Consider the following 23567-nt stretch of genomic DNA (forward strand, 5'->3'; position numbering starts at 1 on the left):
AAACCCCACAGAAGCTGCCCAATGACACCTTGGGGGACTCTCGGATTCAGTCCTGGGTCCCTGAAACATAGCCTGCTGGGAAGTTTGAATGAGGTGAAGTGGATTCAGTGCCCTGGTGTCTGCTGAAGCCATGTGACAAGTTGTTCAGGTACCTTCCAAGGACTCCACCGGGTGTCCTGACTCACCTCTGCTCAGTGCACATTCTCCGCCCTGAGACACGGGACGGGTGTGAGGCAATCTCTGCTTTTTCCATGGGAGTGTGTTAACACCCCACAGGCCTATGAGAAGCCAGGCAGTGACTCTCTGACCTCTGGCCTCATGTCCACAGGTGGCCCCGGCCCAGGAGGAGCTCGGCTCAGCCCAGAGGCAGAAGCTGGTGGGGCCGCTGCTGAGAAAGCAGGAACCAAGCTCCCTGGTGCGAGGTGGTCACACCTGAACTTGACAGGCTTCGGCTCAGCCTGGACCACAGGGCGTTCTGGGTCACACAGGATGCGGTTTTCTAAGGGTGGGGAAGTCTACGCCCTCACCTCTAATGACTCTTTCTTCTCTTGGCTTCAATTTGGAGCCTCTGCTTCCTGAGTCTGTACACTCCCACATGTACACACAAGAGCGCACACGTGTACACGCACACACGGACATGTGGGCACACATACGCACAGGTGTACCACCCATACACATGGCTCTAGCACGCTCTTCATTTCCTCTTTTCTAACTTCTAAAAAAAAGAACAGTTTAATATAACCTTTCCTACTACATAATTCCTAACAGACTCTTTTTCATTCTTTTTTTCCCTCAGATTCCCCATCCTTCCAGTTTCCACACAAGCACTCAGTAGGCAGTGCCTGAGAAGACAGTACCACACAGTAGTTCTCTAAGCGATTCGTCATCCACAACTACTTTTTCCTCCACATGTGAGAAAAAGATGGAAAAAAATGGAAAAAGAGACCCCCGTGTATTTTCCAGGGCCTTGAGGAAGATGACGGTAGCTTTGAGGGAAGCCCATCTGTCACTTACCTCCAGGACCTTGCCAGTGATAAACTGGTGGCAGGCTTCACATTTCACCCCGAAGAGCCCCTGGTAGTCCTTTTCGCAATACGGAGTGCCATCCCTGCAGGACAAAGAGCGTCAGCTCCCGAGAAGGCTGAGGACAGGAAAGACACCCAGACCCCATTTCTCTCCGCCCTCCTGCACAGAACGGTAGCAGAAGCTATTTCTCTCCCACCCAGCACTCACATGTCTGGAGACCTGCTCAGACAGGGTCAAAGCCCACAAAACCAAATGATCCAGAGAGAACGCTGAGGTTCTCCAAGCCGTGTGGAAGTAACAGCCAAATGGTTATGGCTGCTGATTCCTGGACGGCCTCAGACCTAACTAGCAAAAACCTGGAGTCTCTGTCTCTTGCAGCACCAGGCCAGATGGGCTTCAGCTGTGGTCCCAGGGTCCATCTTCCTCAACCCCCACCAGCTCACTGACTCATATGCATCCCAACAGCATGGAGACGCCATCCCCTTAGCCCTCAGGGGCCCTAGAGGTCCAGGGCCTCTCATTCAGCCTCCTGCAAACTCCTTCATTTCCCTCAGGACACAATGAAAAACACTATGTTCTATGTGTGCCATCGTATGGAAGAGTTAAAATGTGCCACTTCAGACAGCCCAGTTACCTAGCGCTGCACAACCGTCAGTGTTAAAGGCCGAGCATTTCTCTCTTCTTACTTTGGCTGCATCAGAATCACCTATGCAGTTTCTCCCTTTCTAATAGTGGGGTTTGCTTCACCCCAGACCTGCAGAATTGGATTTCTAGGGGGTGGGGCCTAAGCTACTTCTTTTGTTTGTTTCACTATATTCAGGCGTTAAATTCATTAAATTTTTTTTTGAATAGGTGCTGGTTGGAGACCATGTTTTAAAGTGGATAGGGGAACATTTTCCCTCACTGCCACTGGACCTTCCCCCTGCTTCACGCTCATTCTTTCCTCCTTAATTTTTATTTTATTTTTATTTTTTGGCCCGGTTGCACGTCATGTGGAATCTTAATTCCCTGACCAGGGATCAAACCCCGCGCCCACTGCAGTGGAAGTGCGGAGTCTTAACCACTGGACCACCGAGGAAGTCCCTCCTCCTTAATTTGAAAGGTAACCACTGTAACTAGTTGTTGCAGGTTACATTAAACAAAAACAAAACCTTCACCTGCGCTATTATCTACACCAGCATCTGACTCTAATGAACCTATTCCCTGGTGGTCCTAATGGGCTCTGTGCCTAGACCCTGAGTGGTTTTTTTTGGGGGGGGGCGGTGTCTACAAATATGTCTGAGACCTGGAAGGAGGGTAAAGGTTTACTAGTTCCAAATAGGAAAAAAAAATTAGCAAAAGTGAAATTACTAAATGCTTAATTGGTTACAACATACAGCCTACCGTTATGTCAGCTTCATTAATTGTTACATTAGGCAATGATGAATATTTCATTAAACTTAGAGTAGGCAACAACAGAAGAATAAAATTCTCTTCAAAAGTTTTATAGCAAAAAGTTCACATTGATTGTGGGATGTGAATGTCTTTCATTATGTCTGATGGGACGGGGTGGAGTCCCGGAGAGCAGGGCCTACAGAGGGCCCAAGACGGCCCCATCTCTGCTGAAAGGATCCACGCCCCAGGCCCCAGTCTTACTTGCTGATGTACTCTCCGGTGAGGACCTTCCCGCAGGACTTGCATTTAAAGCAACCCAAGTGCCACTGCTTTTCCAGGGCCAGGAGCGCCTGCCCGTTCTTGATATCTCGTCCACAGCCAGCACAGTCTGGAAAAAAGTAGCCGCCAGTGGTTACTCCACGCTTGTTTTGCTAAATCCAAGCATGCAGGCCCGCTCTGAACCCCAGTGTGCACCCATCACACACTCAATAAATATTTACTTAAGCACAATTTCATTCCGCGTTCTCTCCCTGCACGAAGCCTTCCCCAGCAGACTCGCAGGCCCCATTCTCACACAGGATGGGAACGTCATAAACCTCCGTGGATCCAAGGGCATGGATGTCCTTCACCAGTTTATTTCCTTGGGGGTGATTGAAATACCCTCTGAGCTCCAGCTGGCGCAGAGAATATTTAATTATAGTGTCTTGGCTGTGATTTTAAGAAAGCTCTCATCGGCCTTTATTAATTGAGGGCACATGTGAGTAGCTAAGCACCACCCCCCCCATGCTGGATGCCTCTCTAACACTATGTATGGGACTCTTGGAAGGCTGCCCGTAAGTCTCAATTTTGTAAACAGGACTCTACTTCCTTATCGGCCTAAACCAGACTTTGGAAGATCTGTGATCATCAATTCAATGGCTTTTAATTCCTTAGCTTTCAATTCTCCGTGACAGGCTCCTGTGAAGCAGATAGAGGAGAAAGTGTTTCTTCATGGTAGAGTGTGTGGGCCCTGGAATGAGACGACCTGGTTCTGAACACCAGCTCATGTTGGCTAGCCACGTGACCCAGGCTGGTTCTCCCCTTTTCTAAGTCTTGGTTTCCTCATATGAAAGCCAGGATGCTATCACTGCCTGTCTCAAGTTCTCTGATGAGGAATCAATGAAATAAAGGACTTAGAGCTCTATAAACATTTGCTATTATTACAATTGCCCTTATTCTGATTATTAAAAACATAGTTGTTAGGGAAATGGAATATTTAAGAGAACCCAGAAGAATGTACAGGCGTACCCCATTTTATTGTGTTTCACTTTACTGTGCTTCAAATAGAATGAGAATTGAAGGTTTGTGAAGTCTATTGGCGCCATCTTTCCAAAAACATTTGCTCACTTTGTGTCTCTGTGTCATTTTGGTAATTCTCCTAATTTTTCAAACTTTTTCATTATTATTACGTTTGTTATGGTGATCTGTGATCAGTGATCTTTGATATTCCTGCTAAGTCTCGCTGAAGGCTCAGATGATGGTTAGCATTTTTCAGCAGTAAGGTATTTTCTAATTCAGGTATGTACATTGCTTTTTCACACATAATGTTTTGCACACTTAATAGACTACAGAATGGTGTAAATATAACTTCCATATGCACTGGGGAACCAAAAAAATTCATGTGACTCATTTTATTGCTGTATTTGCTTTATTGTGGTGGTCTAGAACTGACCCCACCGAATAGGCAGCATCTCCGAGGTCTGCCTATAAATTGGTACAACCTTTCTGTAAAGCAATTTCTGTAAAATCAACGTACCTGACAAAGTGAAAGAAAGCACTGTTGGCACGTTGCTCATGACGTCCCCAACTGATCACAAAAAACACTCACGGAATAAAGAAATGTGCAGACAAGGCCTCTCGGTACACAAAATGATTACACACACCCCTTTTCTGACCACATCTGTGACTGCTGCTCCTGTACTAAGAATGACATTTCTAGCCTAACTTGAATTCTCTCTCCTTCTAGAAAAACTTCCCTAACAGTACCCAGCACAAGCCCAAACCCTATAAAAAGTTCCTCTAAATGTCATTCAGAGATAGCTCACAATTCTTCTTGTTTTCTCCCTTGCTGTGGTTTAAGTACACTTGACTTTTTTTTTTATTGACTACAGGTGTGCTTCTGGTGACCTCTGGTCAGTGGGTATTTACATAACCTTTATATTCAGCAATTTCATGTCTAAGATTTTATTCTACAAATAAATTTGCAAAAGAATGTGCATGTGAGTGTATGTGTATGTCTATCCCCTGAAGAATATATATTCATCCTCTACTGCATTTTTGTAACAATAAAACTGAAAATAGCTTATGTGGACATTAACGAGAAACTGGTTACATTGATTACAGTATGGTCAATAATGGAATACTACATACCATTGAAACAAATGAGGTAGATTTGTGTGCTGACATGGAAAGATGTCCAAAATAGATTGAGTATAAAAAAAAAGCAAGCTGTAAAACAGTATGCATAACATAAGCTCATATATATATATATATATATATTTTTTTTTTTTTGTGGTACGCGGGCCTCTCACTGTTGTGGCCTCTCCCGTTGCGGAGCACAGGCTCCGGTCGCGCAGGCTCAGCAGCCATGGCTCACGGGCCCAGCCGCTCCGCGGCATGTGGGATCTTCCCGGACCGGGGCACGAACCTGTGTCCCCTGCATTGGCAGGCGGACTCTCAACCACTGCGCCACCAGGGAAGCCCATAAATACAATTTTTAAAGGTCAGGAGCGCAGTACGGATGTAAGATGAACTGGCAGGTTTTAATCCAAGGGAATTGAATATTTTCTTCATTCTTCTGATTAGATTATGCCCACTAGGTGGCAATAAGGATTTAAAATAATATGGAAGATGCTGGTTGATAGAATTTTTAAAGCAGAAAATAAACCTTAGAGATGGGTTTTCAATTCTACAACGGAAGACAGTCAGGCTCAAGAAGGTCGGTGGAGCTGTTTGGTATCTCCCCTGCATAGCACTGGGGTTGAGGGAGATCAAAGGTGCGAGGACCGCGAGAGGGCTGGCTTTAGGATTAGGAAGACTTGGGCACTAACTCGGAAAAGTTATTCTCTCTGACCCCTCATTTCTTCATCTGGGAAATGCTGACCCGCTTCTCAGGTTGCTGCGAGGAAGAAGAGAAGCTCTGCGTCGTGAAGTGCTTCGTATAACACTTAGAATGCTTGGTACCTGTTGGGCACTCCCCTTTCCTTGGTAGGGGCCGATGGGACTAGAAACCAGGTTTCTTGATTCTGTCTTGCTGTTTTTATTTATTTTATTTGATTTGATTTCATTTATTTATTTTTTTGCGGTACGCGGGCCCCTCACTGTTGTGGCCTCTCCCGTTGCGGAGCACAGGCTCTGGACGCGCAGGCTCAGCGGCCATGGCTCACGGGCCCAGACGCTCCGCAGCATGTGGGATCTTCCTGGACCGGGGCACGAACCTGCGCCCCCTGCATCGGCAGGCGGACTCTCAACCACTGCGCCACCAGGGAAGCCCAATTCTGTCTTGCTGTTTTTATAAGCACATTAATGCCCAGATACCCCAGAGCTCTGACAGCAGCTGAGACAATTTGAGTGCAATAATGACCTCTCTGAGCATTCTGCACTGAGGGCTTTGGTGAACCAGGCATCGTGGGAGCGTTTTATAGACATGGCATATACTCTTCAGTAGTTGTTTTTCACAATCTTTACTATCCCTCACAGTCATGGAGTCAAAGTGCCTTGCAGTCTGGAGGCCTCTGACCTCACAGGTGGTGTCCTGAACCTCTCAGATCCTCCATGCCCTGCAGTGTTCCATGGAGGGCACACGTTCTACAACTGATCTTGATATGTTTCATGAAGAAGCATTCACTGAGTGTGACCACCTACAGCCAGTCAGCTGGTGAAACTGGGCTGGAAGTAGAGGCTGGGGATGAGGCTCCTCCATCCCAAACCTTAAGACATAAATCAAGCAAATCAGCAAAGATGGCCTCCTGGAAAGTAGGATACTGGCCCAGCTGATTCAAAGTATTCCAGTGTATTCCACAGAGGTTACCCATTCGTTCCTCTCTGGACAAAAGTTTACACTCTCCTTAAGCCTGATGTCACACTGGGGAAAGTGGAACAGATGCTGAGATAAAAAGATTGGTGCTGATGGTTTGTGTCTCCTATGCTCATTTCAACTAAGCTCTTTTATAAAGCACAAAATGTCTTCGTCTCTATCTTCATGTTTTTCAGCTGTTGAGAAAATTGTTTCCACATCACGGAAGCAGCTGCTGATAAATATAGAAAGCTGGTGATTGGCACTGGAATTACTGCCAAATCAGAAATAAGTAAATATGGAGCAGCATCAAGGAAATCAAACCCTCTAGCAACTCGCTGGTCTTCTATCAGGGATGCACAACGACCAAATGTGAAAACAGAAGCAACCTACAACAGCCTTAAACACTCTGCCCCCAAGCCTTTCATTCTTGGCACAGGAGCCAAGAGAAAAGCAGGGATTTGGCTACTTACGTCCAAGTTAAACTAATACCCACGTACACATCTGGTTCCATATTTATATCATTTTGTTCAAAGTTAATAAATATCCTTGAGAATAGGGATCCTGTCTGTCTCCTTTAACCTCTCTCTCTTTTTTTTTTCTTTTTTGGCATAGGGCCATGGACCCCTGGGCTTCTAAAGTACTTAAGTTGAAGAAGGTGACAAATGGCTCTCTGGAAGGAAACCTGTGTTCTCATCATGCTAAGAAATATGTCATCACTTGGGCTGCCTTTAAGGTCCTGTCAGCCTGGATACCTATGCTCTTTATAAGAACGGTCTCTGCCTTCCTAGAATTTCCCATTTGGAAAGGGTAAGAGCCAAAAAGATGTCTTACTCTGTGAAGATGATTTTCTGGAACAGAAGGCTGAGGAATGGAGCTACAGAAAAGGGAACTTCGTGGTAACTGAATTCCCAACCATCCCTGCCTTCCCAGGCTTCTGTCATGCCTAGCACCATCAGTGGAGGTGGAAGCTGCCATTCACAGTAGCCACCCATCTGCGACCAAAGCTTCTAGAATATGGAATGGGACTTTTCCTAGTGTCCTGAAATTTTGGGCTATGTATCATCTTAGAGCTGAAAACAATGATGATAAATTTTCCGTCTTCCAGAGCAGGTTGCTAGGAATATCCTTGCCGGATTTACCAAAAGATAGTACAATCTACCCGATGACTCTCAACCTCTACCGCCTCCCTACCTCTGAAACCAGAAATTCACAGAGGCATGGAGGAGAGTGGGCAGGGAGCTGTCCACACAGCAGGAGTGGGGTGTTCCCTCCCCTCTGCTGTGAGAGGGATTAGAGGACCCCGGGAGAGGCGGGGACCGGCCTCCCGCTCCCCACCTAGATGTTTACTGAGTGGGGATGCTCAGGCCCTGGTGCTCCTGTGGATCCATGAGAAGCTTGATGTTAGAGTTCTTGGGACAAATTGACTGGACTGTCCTGGAGCTTGGTACCGTTCATGAACAAAAAGTCTGGAGCCTGCTAAGTCTGGAAGATTCGGAAGGCAGGAAGCTGGCTGGAGCCCCTCCTCTTGATGGCAGGCTAAGGAGAAGACAGAAGTAGGAGAGGTGTGCATGGCCACCATTTGGCTCACCGGGGATGCACCTGTGTCCTGTGGGTGGTACCCATGCCCAAGCATCTTGAATGAACCCACCTGAGAAAGCTGCCTGCCAGGCATTAGTAAGAGCTTATGAGGAGCAGGACCTGAGGCTGGGGAGGATGGAGGGGGTTTGTTGAAACAGGTTAGCCAGAAATTGCACACTTTCGTCAAGGAACTCAAAATGGGTCCTATTAGGGCTTCCCTGGTGGCGTAATGGTTGAGAATCCGCCTGCCGATGCAGGGGATATGGGTTCGTGCCCCGGTCTGGGAAGATCCCACATGCCGCGGAGCGGCTAAGCCCGTGAGCCATGGCCTTTGAGCCTGCGCGTCCAGAGCCTGTGCTCCGCAGCGGGAGAGGCCACGACAGTGAGAGGCCCGCGTACCGCAAAAAAAAAAAAAAAAAAAGGGTCCTATTAAAAATTCTCCCTAGAGTTAGCTGAAAGACAACAGTTATAACACCTTGTCCTCCGTACCTCTAATCCCCCTCCCCTCTGCCCGGACTCCCAAGGAGCCACAAGCAGGGCAGGAAGGAGTAAAGAAGTAGAAGAGGCTGTGCCCCCTCCTCATTGCAGGTCTCCTGTTTGGGTCCGGCCTGAGCTGGGAAAAGGGTGCAGCTCTGATGTGGATGTGAGAATAAAGTTTTCGACTATACTGGACTTTTAAGAGCTGAAAGTGACCAGAAAGCTGTGGGATCTGCCTAAGATGTTATTAAGGGTGAGAAAGGGAGCAAGAGAAAAAAATAAGACTACTGTGTTGTCCCACTAGTGTTCTGGCCCATTCTATACGCTGACTGCACAACTCACAGGGATTAAGGACTTCAGGGGCCAAGGGACCTGGGGTCAAATTCCAGCTCTGACGCGGAACCAAGGGACCTTGGGCAAGCTAGGTAACACTGGGCTTCAGTTTCTTCATTTGTAAAATGGGCAGATTAACAAGACCTACCTTCTGGGGCTGTCATGAGAGTGGAGGGAACATGTGTGTAACCCCCCAGCAGAGTGTCAGGCACATGGTAAACAATCGATGTCTGTCCTCACACCTGCAATCATCTCAGAAAACCTACATTTCATCTTCCCCTTAACAAATAACCAAGACCCACTGTGAGCCTGTGGAAAAGGCATTTTGGTTTCTCTGGTTCCACAATCATCATCGTCCTATTAACATTATTATTATTATTATTATTATTATTTTTTTTTTTTTTACGGTATGCAGGCCTCTCACCGTTGTGGCCTCTCCCATTGCAGAGCACAGGCTCTGGACGTGCAGGCTCAGCGGCCATGGCTCACGGGCCCAGCCGCTCCGTAGCATGTGGGATCCTCCCGGACCGGGGCACGAACCCGTGTCCCCTGCATCGGCAGGCGGACTCCCAACCACTGCGCCACCAGGGAAGCCCTAACATTATTATTGTTGTTGTTGTTATTCACCCTTTAACTTTTAAAAGATCTTGAATACCTCAGTCCTCCCTTAGGGCTCCCGCTAACCTGGAGGGACAGTGATTATCTACACAAAGTTCCAGAGGGACTCTGAGGACTTTTGGTGTGAAAGTTTCATTTTGCACACAGGACAGTAAGGCCAGGGTGGGCCCAAGCTTGGCACAAGGTCACACAGATAAACAACTTCCCATTAACTGCAGAGTGGAAATCTACTGTTCTCACATGCACTTGAACATGAACCCAGGCCTTTACAGGGCTTTTCTGGGTTTAAAGCGCCAACCACGCATTTGTTCCCCTGGTCATTGCCTCTTCTGCTGTCAATGAGCAAAAACAGCCATCATGGAGCTGCAGCATGAGGTTCACTTGTGGGTACAGAGAATTATCATAAAAATAACATAAATCGTAAGAGGGACTAGAGAGAGACTTCACTCATTTAATGGATACTTGCTGAGATACTGAGATGTTATAAAATGTCCAAAGAGATTTTAAGTCAATTCAGAGTATTTGCTTCCTTTACCATAAAGTTTTAAATATTAAGAATAAAAAGATCAAGTTTCAGTATTGATACTGTTGCCCATATAAGTTCCAGAAAATTCAAGCTTCCCCTGGAATCCCTCTTTAAAAATGAGAATAAAGGGGCTTCCCTGGTGGCGCAGTGGTTGAGAATCTGCCTGCTAATGCAGGGGACACGGGTTCGAGCCCTGGTCTGGGAAGATCCCACATGCCGCGGAACAACTGGGCCCGTGAGCCACAGCTACTGAGCCTGCGCATCTGGAGCCTGTGCTCCAGCAACAAAAGAGGCCTCGATAGTGAGAGGCCCGCGCACCACGATGAAGAGTGACCCCCCGCTTGCCACAACTAGAGAAAGCCCTCGCACAGAAGTGAAGAACCAACATAGCCAAAAATAAATAAATAAACAAATGTGGAAAAAAAAAAAAAGAGAATAAAAAAAGAAACTCTAGTTGTCATCAACCAAGATTAGCACATAAGTTCATGGCTATACATGTGGATGAAAAATAGACACAAAATCATTTCAGATATAGGGTTTTTTTTTGTTTGTTTCTGTTTCAAGACACTTCACTTACTATATACTGTTGAGTCTTTCACGCTGAACTCATAACCAACAACACTATAACTCATAACTGAAGGAAGCTTTTGTCGCACACATATTTTCTCCATAAGACACCTCACCGCCTTCTGGGAACGAACAGTAGCCAGCCGGGTGTTTTGTTGTTGTTAATTTAAATCTATTATGGATGAATGTTATATATACCTTTTGCATGTTGAATGTACACATTCTTAGAAAGGAACAATGTGTCTGAGACATCACTCCATGTCAAAAACTGCACATCATTAGTCATCAACTTTGAGTTTTTCTCATTCTAGCCTAGGAGATGTGGCAGAAGAAAAGAAAAAAAATTTTTAAAGCCTACAAGATCCGTCCCAGACACATCTACTTCAGCAAAAAGAAGACACACCAGGCAAACAAAGCAAAAAAAATACACTGAAAACAGACATAGGTTGTTATTAATAGAAAGTAGAATAAGGTTTTGGAGACCCTATAAAATATTCAAGTGGTGTCCTTTTCTTTTTTTTTTTTTTTGCGGTATGTGGACCTCTCACTGCCGTGGCCTCTCCCGTTGCGGAGCACAGGCTCCGGACGCGCAGGCTCAGCGGCCATGGCTCACGGGCCCAGCCGCTCCGTGGCATGTGGGATCTTCCCAGACCGGGGCACAAACCCGTGTCCCCTGCATCGGCAGGCAGACTCTCAACCACTGTGCCACCAGGGAAGCCCTATTTTTTTTTTCTTTAATAAGACTTGGCTTACAGTTTTAACATCGTTAAGGTATAAGGGGTTTGGGGTTTGGGTATTTGAAAACCCTTCCTTGACTAAAAAGGCCACATCATTTAGTAGTGATAAGAGCGTCCATCTAGCAAGTGTACACCATTGAATGTCTGATCTTCACCTGTGCTGCTCAGTGTTGTCAAGTTCCAACCAGACATCTGAGTTGACAACTACTGACTGGCCACAATCCGTGTCGAGTTACTGACATGAGTCTGCAATTTTCTTTTCTAGCATGTCACGGCAAATTCCATGGGTATGAGGTCACCAAAAGAAAAGACAGATAGAGGGCAAAATGCAAATGTGTTAGGCTAAGCACTTTTCAAGAATTAGTTTTTTAAGTACTTTTTAACTTCTGAAATTCTACGCTGCCATTTGCCAAAAAGCAATACATGGGGTCACGAGACAAATACTAGTTGGGGCTGAGGGGAACTGGAACATTCATATTTATTTATATTCAAATAGGTGCAGTGTATTTGCCATCTTATGGCTCTCAATAATTTATATCTAAATTCACTAAAAATGATGCAGAATTATTTTAAAAGGTTATGGGCTGCCTGAATATGTAATCTTGAACTAGACTTTGCAAAATCACCTATGTCCTTGCCTAGGTTAGCTGCTCCCTTTGCTATCTTGATGGCCATGATGGAAACATCACAAGCCAGAGGGCCTCTGACCTGCTATTTTAGGTGAAGGTTCTTGTTGTCTTGGGAAAGCAATACTGCACAACAAACAAGTTTTCATGGGCCATAGCAGCAGCAGATTATCAGCCTCATCAGGAAAGTTGTAGGCAGGACCAGGAACAGTCACCTTCTGAGCCCTCTATTATCTAATATTTGGCAGTCAATCCCATCTTTCCTTCTTTTAAAGTGTATATTATATATACTTATAGCTTTGGTCATAATTTTTATAAATACAGACCATTTACACATTTGAAACTTCCAATTCTAACCCCTGAGCCAGTGGTCACAGAATTCCGATACGAGTATTACGAATTCTCAAGGTCAAGAAGCCCCCTCCTGGGCTTCCCTGGTGGCGCAGTGGTTGAGAGTCCGCCTGCCGATGCAGGGGACACGGGTTCGTGCCCCGGTCCGGGAAGATCCCACATGCCGCGGAGCGGCTGGGCCCGTGAGCCATGGCCGCTGAGCCTGCGCGTCTGGAGCCTGTGAGCCACAACGGGAGAGGCGACAACAGTGAGAGGCCCACGTACCGCAAAAAAACAAAAAACAAAAAAAGAGAAGCCCCTTCCTTTAATTAGCATTGGGTGTGTTTTTTCTCATATTCATGACCAGGATCTGAATAGGAAATTTCATTAAAAGGAGCCAGATTGTTTGCCTTTCCTCTCCATTAATTGGTCATGAATCTATTAAGCAGGAGTTGAATGGAAGGAATTCTGACACATGCTACAACATGGACGAGCCTTGAAAACATTATGCTAAGTGGAAGAAGCCAGAAACAAAAGGCCACACTTGTATGATGCCATTTATGTGAAATGTCCAAAATAGGTGAATACACAGAAACAGAAAGCAGATTGGTAGTTCCTAGGGGCTGGGAGAAGGGGTGAGCTGGGAGTAACTGTTTAATGGGTACAGAGTTTTCTTTTGGGGTGATGAAAATGTTTTGGAAATAGAAGTGGTGGTTGGACAATGTTGTGAATGTACTTAAACATTCACTTTAAAATGGTTAATTTTATGTTATGTGAATTTCAGTCAAAAAAATCTGTACCAAGAAGGTTTGCCCTTATACTGATTTCCTTAATTAAGCTGTAAACTTTAACCTGGTGAGGAGATTCATGATAAATCTTTAACTGGCTCTGGTCACCCAGCAAACCGGGCTCTTGCCAAAGAGGAAATCATACTTGAGTTTTACGTCAGTTTCTCAGATCCAGTACTCATTAGCCAACATCAGCTCACTGACTCTATTCCAAAGATAGAAAGAAGAAAAGAAAGGGTAGAATGTCAGTTTCAGTACTTTCCTCATGTGACCAGTCACTTAATACATACACAGCTGAAGGTCACAGCAAGGGCAAACTGCAGTGAGACTTCAGTCTGGAATGGGCCTTTTATTTATTTATGTACTTATTTTTTTGTTTGTTTTTTTATAAATTTATTTTTATTTATATTATTTATTTTTGGCTGCGTTGGGTCTTCGTTGCTATGCACAGGCTTTCTCTAGTTGCAGCGAGCAGGGGCTACTCTTCGTTGTGGTACGTGGGCTTCTCATTGCAGTGGCTTCTCTTGTTGCAGAGCGGGCTCTAGGCGTGTGGGCTTCAGTAGTTGTGGCACACGGGCTTAGTTGCTCCACAGCATGTGGGATCTTCCCGGACCAGGGCTCGAGCCCATGTCCCCTGCATTGGCAGGTGGATTCTTAATCACTGCACCACCAGGGAAGTCCCTTTTAAAAATTTTTTTTAATTTAACATTATTTTTATTTTTGATGTGCTTTGGTTTTAAATGGGTAATACATACACATAGTTCAACATTTTTTTTTTCATGTAGTAAAAATAATTCCTTTCCTTCCCTATCTCCCTGCTACCACTCCCTTTCTTCTGGAGATAAACACTAAGAGTAATTTCTCAGTATCCCTCTGAGGACAGGCTATAGGAATATACAACTATAGATGTACACAGCAGCCCTTTGAACAGCTAAATCTTTACTGCTGCTGAAAAATTAAACTGGGGAATAACCACACTTCCAATCATTAAAATTCTAGTTTTACTGATAAGTTGTCAGAAGGTGTGGGTCTTATTACATAAAAGACTATCTAGTGAAATGAAAACAGCAAATAACAAAATACCATTAACTTGCCAACCACTGAAACATTTTTTTGTACCCATTTTCCCTTTTTGCCCCTTAGTTGGACCCATTCCCTATAAGGTGGGAACTTTTCTTCCTTTCTTGCAACCGAGATGATCCAGGTTCTGGTTAAGTGAAAAGATATGTCACTCTGGGATCTTTATGTCTGACTCATAATTGTAACAGGTTTCAGTCTGAAAAATCTAAATATTAATGTTCCTTTTTGTGACATACCTTGTCCTCCTGCGATGAATCTTTGGCTACTATGTCAATTCCAAACTCTCTCAACAGTCTAATCCGTACCCAGTAGAGCAATATTGGAACTGCCATGTCAGGTTAGACCCTGTCCTTCCAGGCCAGGGGCTGGCACCCGAAGTGCCCAGACAGGTGAGGCCTCTCTAACCTCACACTCAAAGTTGGGAAATACATTCCCAGACCCTTCTACTGAAAAAAAACCCCAAAGTCAAAAAAACCTTGTGATGCCGTCATCAGCCAAATTATCTAAAGCAATAGCTCCTTCCCCTTTTATTAAATAAGAGGAAAAACTTGTAAATAAGATGAGAAAATGAACATTTAAACATGCCGATACACCTTGCCCTCATGCACCCAAGCTGTACTACGTAATTTTACAAAACCACAAAAGCCATTGTCACCATCGTCATTCAAGTAGCATTCAGAACTCAACATTCCAGACCTGGGAGCTGAGATTTATTACCTGAAAGGCTCTCCTGGGATGGTATCAATTTACCCACTAAATGAACATTCATGTACTTGCTGTGTGCACAGTGCTATTCTTAGGGGAAAAAAAATAAAAGAGCTTGTCATTAGGTAGCTCATAGTCTGGTTGGAGAAAAAAAGATGCAAAGAGCTAGGGGAGCTATGCGGTAATAACTGTCACAATAGAAATGCAAAGCACAGCTTTGGCCGGGACACCTGTGAGCTGGCCCTGTAGCCAGGGAGCCTAAGCAAATTCAAAGCTTTCAATCTTTTGTGTGACACTCAAAAGAACAAATGATGTTTGATGAGAAGGCACATGACCAAAATGCTATGGGAAGAATTTATGCGAAGTTGTACACGTGTCTATAGCACTTAGAGCAAAATCCAGAAGCATATCCACCAAAATGTTAATAGAGGTAATCTCATTGTGATGGGATTTCGGGTGATTTTCATCTCCTTCTTTGTACTTTTCTGTAAAATTTGTATTGTTTTACAATGAACACTTAAACCCATTTAAAAAGAGAAGATTGTTATTAGCTCTGTTTAGAGATAAAGATGGCTTTGTTTCAATTTCTGGAATGTTTATCTAGGGTTTTAATGTGCTAGACCTTGTATAAGAGAGAAAGACAGCAGGGTCCTTATCTTTAATGAGTTCATTAACTTGGTGGTGGAGGTGGGCACACATTTAAACAATTAAAATGCAACAGGTTATGTACCAATGTTGGTTTTTTAATTGTGACAAATGTATCGCCGTAATACATGATGTTAACTATGCAGTAAAGAATTTGGCTGGTGCCAGGAACACAGTAGGTGCTCAAAGAAATGCTCATTGAATGAATGAATGACATCCATATCTTTCTTTGACATAGTCCTTTCATTCATCTTCCTCACCTTTTCTCACAGCCATTACCTGTACCCACAACCAATGGTCTCCCCAGCTCTGATCACTGATGTCAAATCACTGATTTTGCACACCACTATTGCCATTACCACCTTAATCTTTCTAGAACATTGTTTTTATCTGGTTGTCCTCCAGGTTAAGCCAAGCTCCACATTGCCAAACTCCTCAAAGCCTCCAGAGACCTGGTGCCCTTGCTCTAACTTTCCAGCTTTTCTTCTCAGGACGTGGAAGAACAAAGCCTTTGTTCTGTTTGGGTTCCCCCTGTGCTGTTTTTACAAGCACCCTCCCCACATTTAGACTGTCCTCCCATGTAGTAGTATCTTACTTAATTCCCATAACAACCCTTAGGAGTAGCTATTTTCCGATTTTCAGATGAGAGCATGAAGGTTCTGAGACATCCAATAGCTTGTCCACGACTTCATGGCTAGGAAGAAGCAGGACCAGGAGTGAAACCCAAGCACTCTGAAAGGTAGAGCCCACATTTGAAACCAGCATGCTACGCTCTCTTCTTCTGTTCCTTTCTGATTCTAAATTATCTCTCAGCTCAAGTTCTAGTCTCGTAACTTCCTTAAAGAACAATGGTTAACATTTGGATGAGCTTATTAGGTTTCATGAATCTTTTAAGTACTTTACTTATATGATCCCCACAACAACCCAATGAGAAAGGAACAATTATTATTATTATTATTATTTTAATTCATTTATTTATTTTTGGCTGCCTTGGGTCCCCGTTGCTGTGTGTGGGCTCCTCATTGTGGTGGCTTCCCTTGTCATGGAGCATGGGCTTCGGTAGTTGTGGCACGTGGTCTCAGTAGTTATGGCACACAGGCCCAGCCACTCTGCGGCATGTGGGATACTCCCGGACCAGGTCTTGAACCCATGTCCCCCGCACTGGCAGGCAGATTCCCAACCACTGTACCACCAGGGAAGCCCGAGAAAGGAACTATTATTGCTTCCCATTTTATAGGCAAAGAAACGCTGGCAGAGATTGAGTTCTCAAGGCCACACAGCCTGTATGTGGTAGAACTGGGATAAAAACCAGCCATCAATCTGTCCAGAACCCATACTCTTTAGCAGAGGCCTGCCAAGCCTCCTCTGCCATCCTATCCTACTGGAAGAAAGTGTCTCAAGAAGGTGGGGCTGATCTGTTTTGAAGACCTTGCCGCAAAACCCATCACCATGAGTCAAAACCCAACAATCCATGGGTTGTATGTGTGCACGTGTTCCTGCCTTCACAATAGGTTTTACATATTGGTGGAAAATATCAAATGAACAGAAAAGACAGCCACCATGAACGGTAGAGTAAAAAACGCACAGTCACAAAAAGCAAAGATTGTCCTACACAAAAATTCAGAAGTCAATGCCTGAACAGTAAGTTTTTGTTTTATAAGTAGTCAGTACTTTTATCTATTTACTTATTTAATCCTACGAGGTAGGTACCTATTGCCATCCCATTTGATGGAAGAGGACATGGCTAGATGGCTAGAGCCAGAGCCTGGCCCAGGCAGTCAGATGCCAGCGTTAGATCATCACCACTCCACCTATTGTAGGTGCCTCAGCAGACAATCCCACTCAACCTGCAAATGTTTTTTTGAGAGAGAACATAGATAAAAGAAAAATTATCTTGCAACTATTAAAAGCTATTGCACCAAATAGAAAAGTAAAATAATTGAAAATTTCTTCCTCCCCTTTGAAAACATGCACATGACTGTTTATCTGAAATGATTTAAATTCAGTCCAAGCACAGCATTTGCCCCAATACCTTAGGAGTTCCAATTGCAGTTGGAACAATGGCAATGCTGTACAGAAGGGGTAAAGGAGAGGAAGATGGGTTTGGATGTATGTGTGGGGGGTGTTCATCGCATCAATCTGCCAAACCCACACACAATCAGACACCCTTTGAAATGGAAAGGGTGATCGTAGACAGCAACCCACTTCTGTTCGGATGCCTGAAATACACCAGAGCCGTGCAGGAAGCAACATCCAAACCCGATTCCCTACCCTCTAGGTTGTCACACACAGACTTCCCCTCACCAGGCTCCTTACACCACAAGAACCAGTCCCTCAATTACTGGCAGATACATGAAGAATGGAGTGAAGTTAGGCCTTAAAAGAGTGTCAATAAACTTCTGGGAGAGCATCATGCTTTCTGGACATACATTTTTATTTCTAAAGAATGAATCAGCTAGACATGGGCAATTGATTTTTTTTTATCAATGATAAAAGCAGTTTAATTAATGTTCATTGTAACCTTGTGAGGCAATGTTTACTATTATCTCCATGCTATATAATGTTTGTTGCTTATTGAATTCAAATTGCATTAGACTGGGTGCAGCAACAGTTTTTACTAATTCAAGGGCAATAATCTTTAACTGAAGTAGTTTGTTTCTATGAATAACTTCCTGATGGTTTCTATTCACCAAACCTTGCTACACCAGGGAGGCAACTGTGGCACGTAGAAAGCACACAGCCCTTGCAGGCAGACACTTGAGTAAATCTGCAGACAAGTCAGGTCACTGCTCCAAGGCTCAGCAACCCCCATTTTTGGAAATCAGAGAGTGATACCTACATTGTGAAATAAATATCTGGGACAGTAACATGGCATCTGGAGCCTGGGTTTGTATCCCAGCTCTACCACTGTGTAACCTTGGGCAAATTATTTAACCTCTATGGCCCTTTGTTTCTTCATCTGTGAAAAGGGGATAGTTTTAGTACCAACCTATAGGGTGGTTTTGAGGATTAAATGAGTTAAAATTTGTACACCAGCTACACAGTGCCTGATCACAGTGAGTACTACGCGAGTGTTTTAAGAAGGAAATAAAATAAAGGTGAGAAGAGTTACTGTAATGTGGAAGAAAGCACCAAGCAGAGTACCCAAGACATCACAGGCACTCCACGGGGATGTCTCCCTAAATTAGAGCAACACAGATATGGTGGCCCCTGAGTGGCCGAAATTGCACCTCTACTGAGTAAGCTCAAACAGAGCCTATTTTGTGTTAATTCTCATCACATCACTGACTTGCTTCCACTGGCCACTCTTCACTTCTCTCCCTCTCACACTGTCTTCACCTCCTATTCAGTGATTATGGAAAACCAGCCACAGAACGTGAAATAAAATTTCGGTTCAGAAGAGCAAACTCATTTGTGAAAGAACATTTCAAAGGAAAAAGAGGACCTTGACTCTCTGATCTATTTCACCAACACTGTGAATATTATCAAAAAAAAGTTTCATTATTTGCTTTTCTTTAGGAAACTTTGCCAAGTTAAATTTAAAAAAAAAGAATCAAAGTAACATCAGTATAGTTTTAAAATATAGGGCATTTCTTAAAGAATTACAAAGAATAACCAAGTGTTTTCTAATTATGCTCCAATGAATTTCAGAAACTTGCTGAAAATTCACTTGCTCTTGTATTTGTGTGCCTGCCTCCTTTGGGTATTTTGCATGTGTGTATCCATATATAAGAGCTCTCTTTTTGACAGACACCCACACCCACACGCCCCAGAAATGCTATGTGAGTACTTATCTAAACAGACAAGTACTTGTTGAAAATAAAAATGTTCTGACCAAAGCAGCTGCACAGAGAAAAGGGATTTCATCCACTGGGAGCAAAGGAGAAAATATGATTTGGTCCAACAATTTGCACATATGCAAATCTAGCATTAGAAATGTAATGAATTTGAGTCTGATACATTTTATACTTAGAATTTTAATTTCTTTTTTATGTGCATAACAACTATGTCATATAAAAAAAGAAAATATAGATAAAGCAAAACAATGTTTAATAAAAATTGGAATAACCATTTTGGTGGAGCTATGATTAGGAAACATGCTTCCAAATTACATGGAGGAAGAGGACTGGAAGCCTTTAAAAATATCCTCCTTCTGTTTCTTAAACCAAAGAATGAGGAGTATTAGATGAAACAAAAAGACAGCCCCAAACTCGGAGTCAGAAGCCCTGCCTCTAACCCTACCTTATTTTTGGATAGCTTGTGTGACCTTGAATGTCCTCGTGGGCTACAATATCCTCACCTATCAAGAAAGATAGTTGGACTAAAGGACTCCGCTGAATTTGAGGATGCAGCCAGTCCTATAATAGGCCTATGGACATGATCTTCTGTTATAGATTGTCATCCTATCCTGGGACTCATAACATCCTGTTTTTCTTAACTAGACTGAAGAATTCCTGCAAAGTTTTTTGGTAACATACTCTCAAAGCAAGCCCTCTCAAGCAAGGGGTACCTATTCTCAACCTAGGTCACCTTCCCAATGACCTGCATGGGGCAGAGTAGGTAAGCACAGTGAAGGACTTGAAACCCTCTTAGGGGTCTAGGATAGTGTCCTGTTTTGTAGCCCTTATCCTACCCAGGCTGCTGTTATTTATTAGTAGGGCATATAAATGCACATGCTAAGGATCTGATCATGTGTGTTGAATAAGATGCACTAATACATTTATTTTCTTCTTTTCTCCCAATGGTTAAAATCCAATTTCTATGGAAATACGTTCGGTCATAACATTCTTATTTTTAACAGGTATACCTCTTCTACTTTAACAGGAGGATTTGGAAGTGCTGTTATAAATTACAAGAAATTCCTCCAGAGCAGAAGGGGCTTATCTCATTCTTATGTATTGAAACTGGCAGGGTTTAAAGGCATTTGTTCCCTGAGGACGGGCACAATCCACAGAAACCGAGGCAAACCTCTATCAAGTCCATGTCCTAATGCCCCAGGAAACAGAGGGAAGGAGAGTTTCCTTGCTTGCTGTCCTGAGTTCAGAATCCCTCTCACCTCAGAGTGAACTGACCTACCCAATGTTATTTACTACAAGAAATACTGCCATTGGCCACTATTTTTATTTGGAAGGAAGTTGGTTTTCTTTGGATTCATACAGGTCAGACAAGCCTCGTCCTCAAGAATTACCAATCCCGGGCTTCCCTGGTGGCGCAGTGGTTGGGAGCCTGCCTGCTGATGCGGGCGATGCGGGTTCGAGCCCTGGTCTGGGGGGGTCCCATGTGCCGCGGAGCGACTGGGCCCATGAGCCACAGCTGCTGAGCCTGCGCGTCTGGAGCCTGTGCTCCGCAACGAGAGAGGCCGCCATAGTGAGGGGCCCGCGCACCGCGATGAGGAGTGGCACCCACGTGCCACTGGAGAGGGCCCTCGCGCAGAGGCGAAGACCCAGCACAGCAAGAATAAATAAATTAAAAAAAAAAAAAAAGAATTACCAATCCCATGATGTATGGATAGCTTGTCCCATACTTTCTTCCAATCTCGCCTTGGGTGACACTTTTTAAGAGTGGTCTCCCTGATTGCCCCAGACAAACACAGACCCATTGCCCTGCTTTTTCTTCCCACTTTAATTTTCTTCACGTATTCGATATTTTTGTACAGGCACTCATTGTCTGCCTGCTCCTACTAAAACATAAGCTTCCTGAGGATTCTGAGTATGCTCTGTCCACGCCTGTATCTCTAGTGTGAATGACACACACATTGTACGTGCTCAGCAAATTATCTGTTCAGTGAATAAATGTCAGAAACCCTCCAGGTGAATAAAGAGTACTTAAGGGTGATAAAGAATAAAGAATTATTTAAGAGTAAATAATAACCACCACATGTGCCCAAGGCACAGTGGGGATAGCTTTTCTAATATAGAGACATCAATCACATCACCACCAAGTGCTCTCACAACTTAACCTCCATGACCAGAGAGGGGCGTTTCTGATGTAACAGTTTATAATTCTTTTTCCTTCATTTACTATCAAAATACACAGTGTGATGTCCAATTCTATTTCTGTCCTTTTGAAATAAGGGAGATGCTTCTCACTGCATGGGTTTTAGTGAAGGCTTCTCCACGCATCACGTTTTACAATTGAAAATGCCTTAGAGGGCTTCCCTGGTGGCGCAGTGGCTGAGAGTCCACCTGCCGATGCAGGGGACACGGGTTCGTGCCCCAGTCCGGGAAGATCCCACATGCCGCGAAGCGGCTGGGCCTGTGAGCCATGGCCGCTGAGCCTGCGCGTCCGGGGCCTGTGCTCCGCAACGGGAGAGGCCCGCGTACCGCAAAAAAAAAAAAAAAAAGAGAAAGAAAAAAGAAAATGCCTTAGATAGGCCTACTCTCGGCTCCCACTACCAGAGTTTCTCAAAAAGGAAGGTACCTGCCTAAGCTACCTTTGAGGAATGAAGGAATTCATGTCAACAGGTGGCTGGGGCACTTACTGCCAGAGCAGGAGGCTTCTTTAGGGCTGGAAGACATCGGCTGTGCACAGAGTTGGCAAAGGCAGTCTCTCCCATTGAATGTGACTCGGTCACCGGGTGGAAACGGGCGCCTGGAGACAGAAAGACATTGCCCTCAAGGTTATTGCAGCAATTTCATTCCTCTTCCTCACTCCTGCTTGGCTGGCCTCTGGTGCCAGTTCATTGCTTCGAAGAGGAGCACCAGCCAAACCATTTGAAATGCAGCCTGAAGCAAGCCAGCCAGCTGGATCCAGTCCAAACAAACACCCAAACGTGCCTCATTTTGAGAGGAAAGGAGAATGCACGGCTTCTACGGGCAACCAGATAGTAAAAGGATACCATTTACCTCCACTCATTAGTGGAGGGATGTTCCAACAAGTCACCTAGCAGGGCACACACAGTAAAATTTTCCTTTTCCAAATGGAAACACATCCATGAAGAAATATTTTAAATGCCATGCATTCCTATTCAAGCTTAAGGCCCTTCCCCAAGAGAACTGGTTACAGGTCAAGCATTAACTCTTTAAGTTCCCTGGACCAATGTGATAATTATGCTGAATTAGACTTTGTCCTGGACGTCTGAATGCGCGAACTAAATATCTCACAGTGCTAGGGGCCCAGTCCCTTATAAACTGGGAGAAATATGAAGATGCTATAAATATCTGTTTAAAAATTAGTATTAGCTTCTTTTCAGAAAGATATTTTCCTTTCACATTAGATATTCATCAGTTTTGCACACGTTGCAAAAACATTGCCTTCTTCAGGTACGTTATCAGTTTCTTCTGCTCCCAGTTCAGCAGGCAGATAGCTTTAAAAAAAAGTCATTAATTAATAGCCATATGACAGTTTCCACGCCTACTTTCTTGCAACTGACCAATTTGCCAATGATCTTCATCATGAGTTTTCAAACGTGTGATTCTGTCAATCAGGAAATTGGAAACTCATAAGCCAAACATCCCCACACATCTGAGCTGGAAGCAATTTCTTAAGAACGAATTCAAGCTTCTGGACATGTTTTACGTTCACAGCTGCCTTAAGTTGTCCTTAGGCCGTCTAACAGTTGGTGATTGACCATAATGCATGCACAGATAGTAAATTTGGACTTAACTCCACAAATGTGCTTGCTGCCAGTCATCAAGGAGAGTTTTAAACGCTCACACCGCCAAATTTTAGAAGTGCTGAGTTGAGGTGGTCTCTCCTCTCCTCTCCTGGTGCCGTGTTACTTTCCATTGCTCAGATAAGGCCCAGAGAGGTTAAGCAACTTGCGTGGATCGACCAGCTAGGGAGACCGAGCCACAGGCAGGTGCAGGTGGTATCCACCAACTCAGAACTTGCTCTGTCTTTAATAATCAAAGTCACAGTCTGGTGGATACCAACAGGCCTATCGCTTCGCACTTATTAAGTTAAACCAAGCAAGCCTCCAATCTGCTCTGTAAGGAGGCCCTCAGGGGGTGAAGAGTCCACAGACACAATAAGCTCAGGTTCTTTGCCTCTGATCAGGGCCAGGACCAGGGTGAGGGCAGCGAGGCACCCGAGGCAAAGCATCTAAGGAGGCCCCCGCTGTCAGGAGTGCCGCATGACCCGGGAGTAAGCACCCCTTTA

At 44.4% G+C, this 23567-nt stretch overlaps 1 protein-coding gene across 1 annotated transcript in view; it reads right to left on the reverse strand.

Annotated features, from left to right (window-relative positions):
- ABLIM1 (actin binding LIM protein 1) overlaps positions 1–23567 on the reverse strand; it is a 189514-nt gene that overhangs the window by 101465 nt on the left and 64482 nt on the right. Inside the window, exons 4-6 of the mRNA XM_082637748.1 lie at positions 21949–22058; positions 2662–2788; positions 1015–1108 (exon numbers count right to left, since the gene is read on the reverse strand). Of these exons, the coding sequence (XP_082493874.1) occupies positions 1015–1108; positions 2662–2788; positions 21949–22058 (331 nt within the window). The remainder of the gene's footprint in view (positions 1–1014; positions 1109–2661; positions 2789–21948; positions 22059–23567) is intronic.

Source organism: Mesoplodon mirus (genome assembly GCF_964341445.2).
Source record: "Mesoplodon mirus genome assembly, chromosome: 2".
Taxonomy (NCBI): domain Eukaryota; kingdom Metazoa; phylum Chordata; class Mammalia; order Artiodactyla; family Ziphiidae; genus Mesoplodon; species Mesoplodon mirus.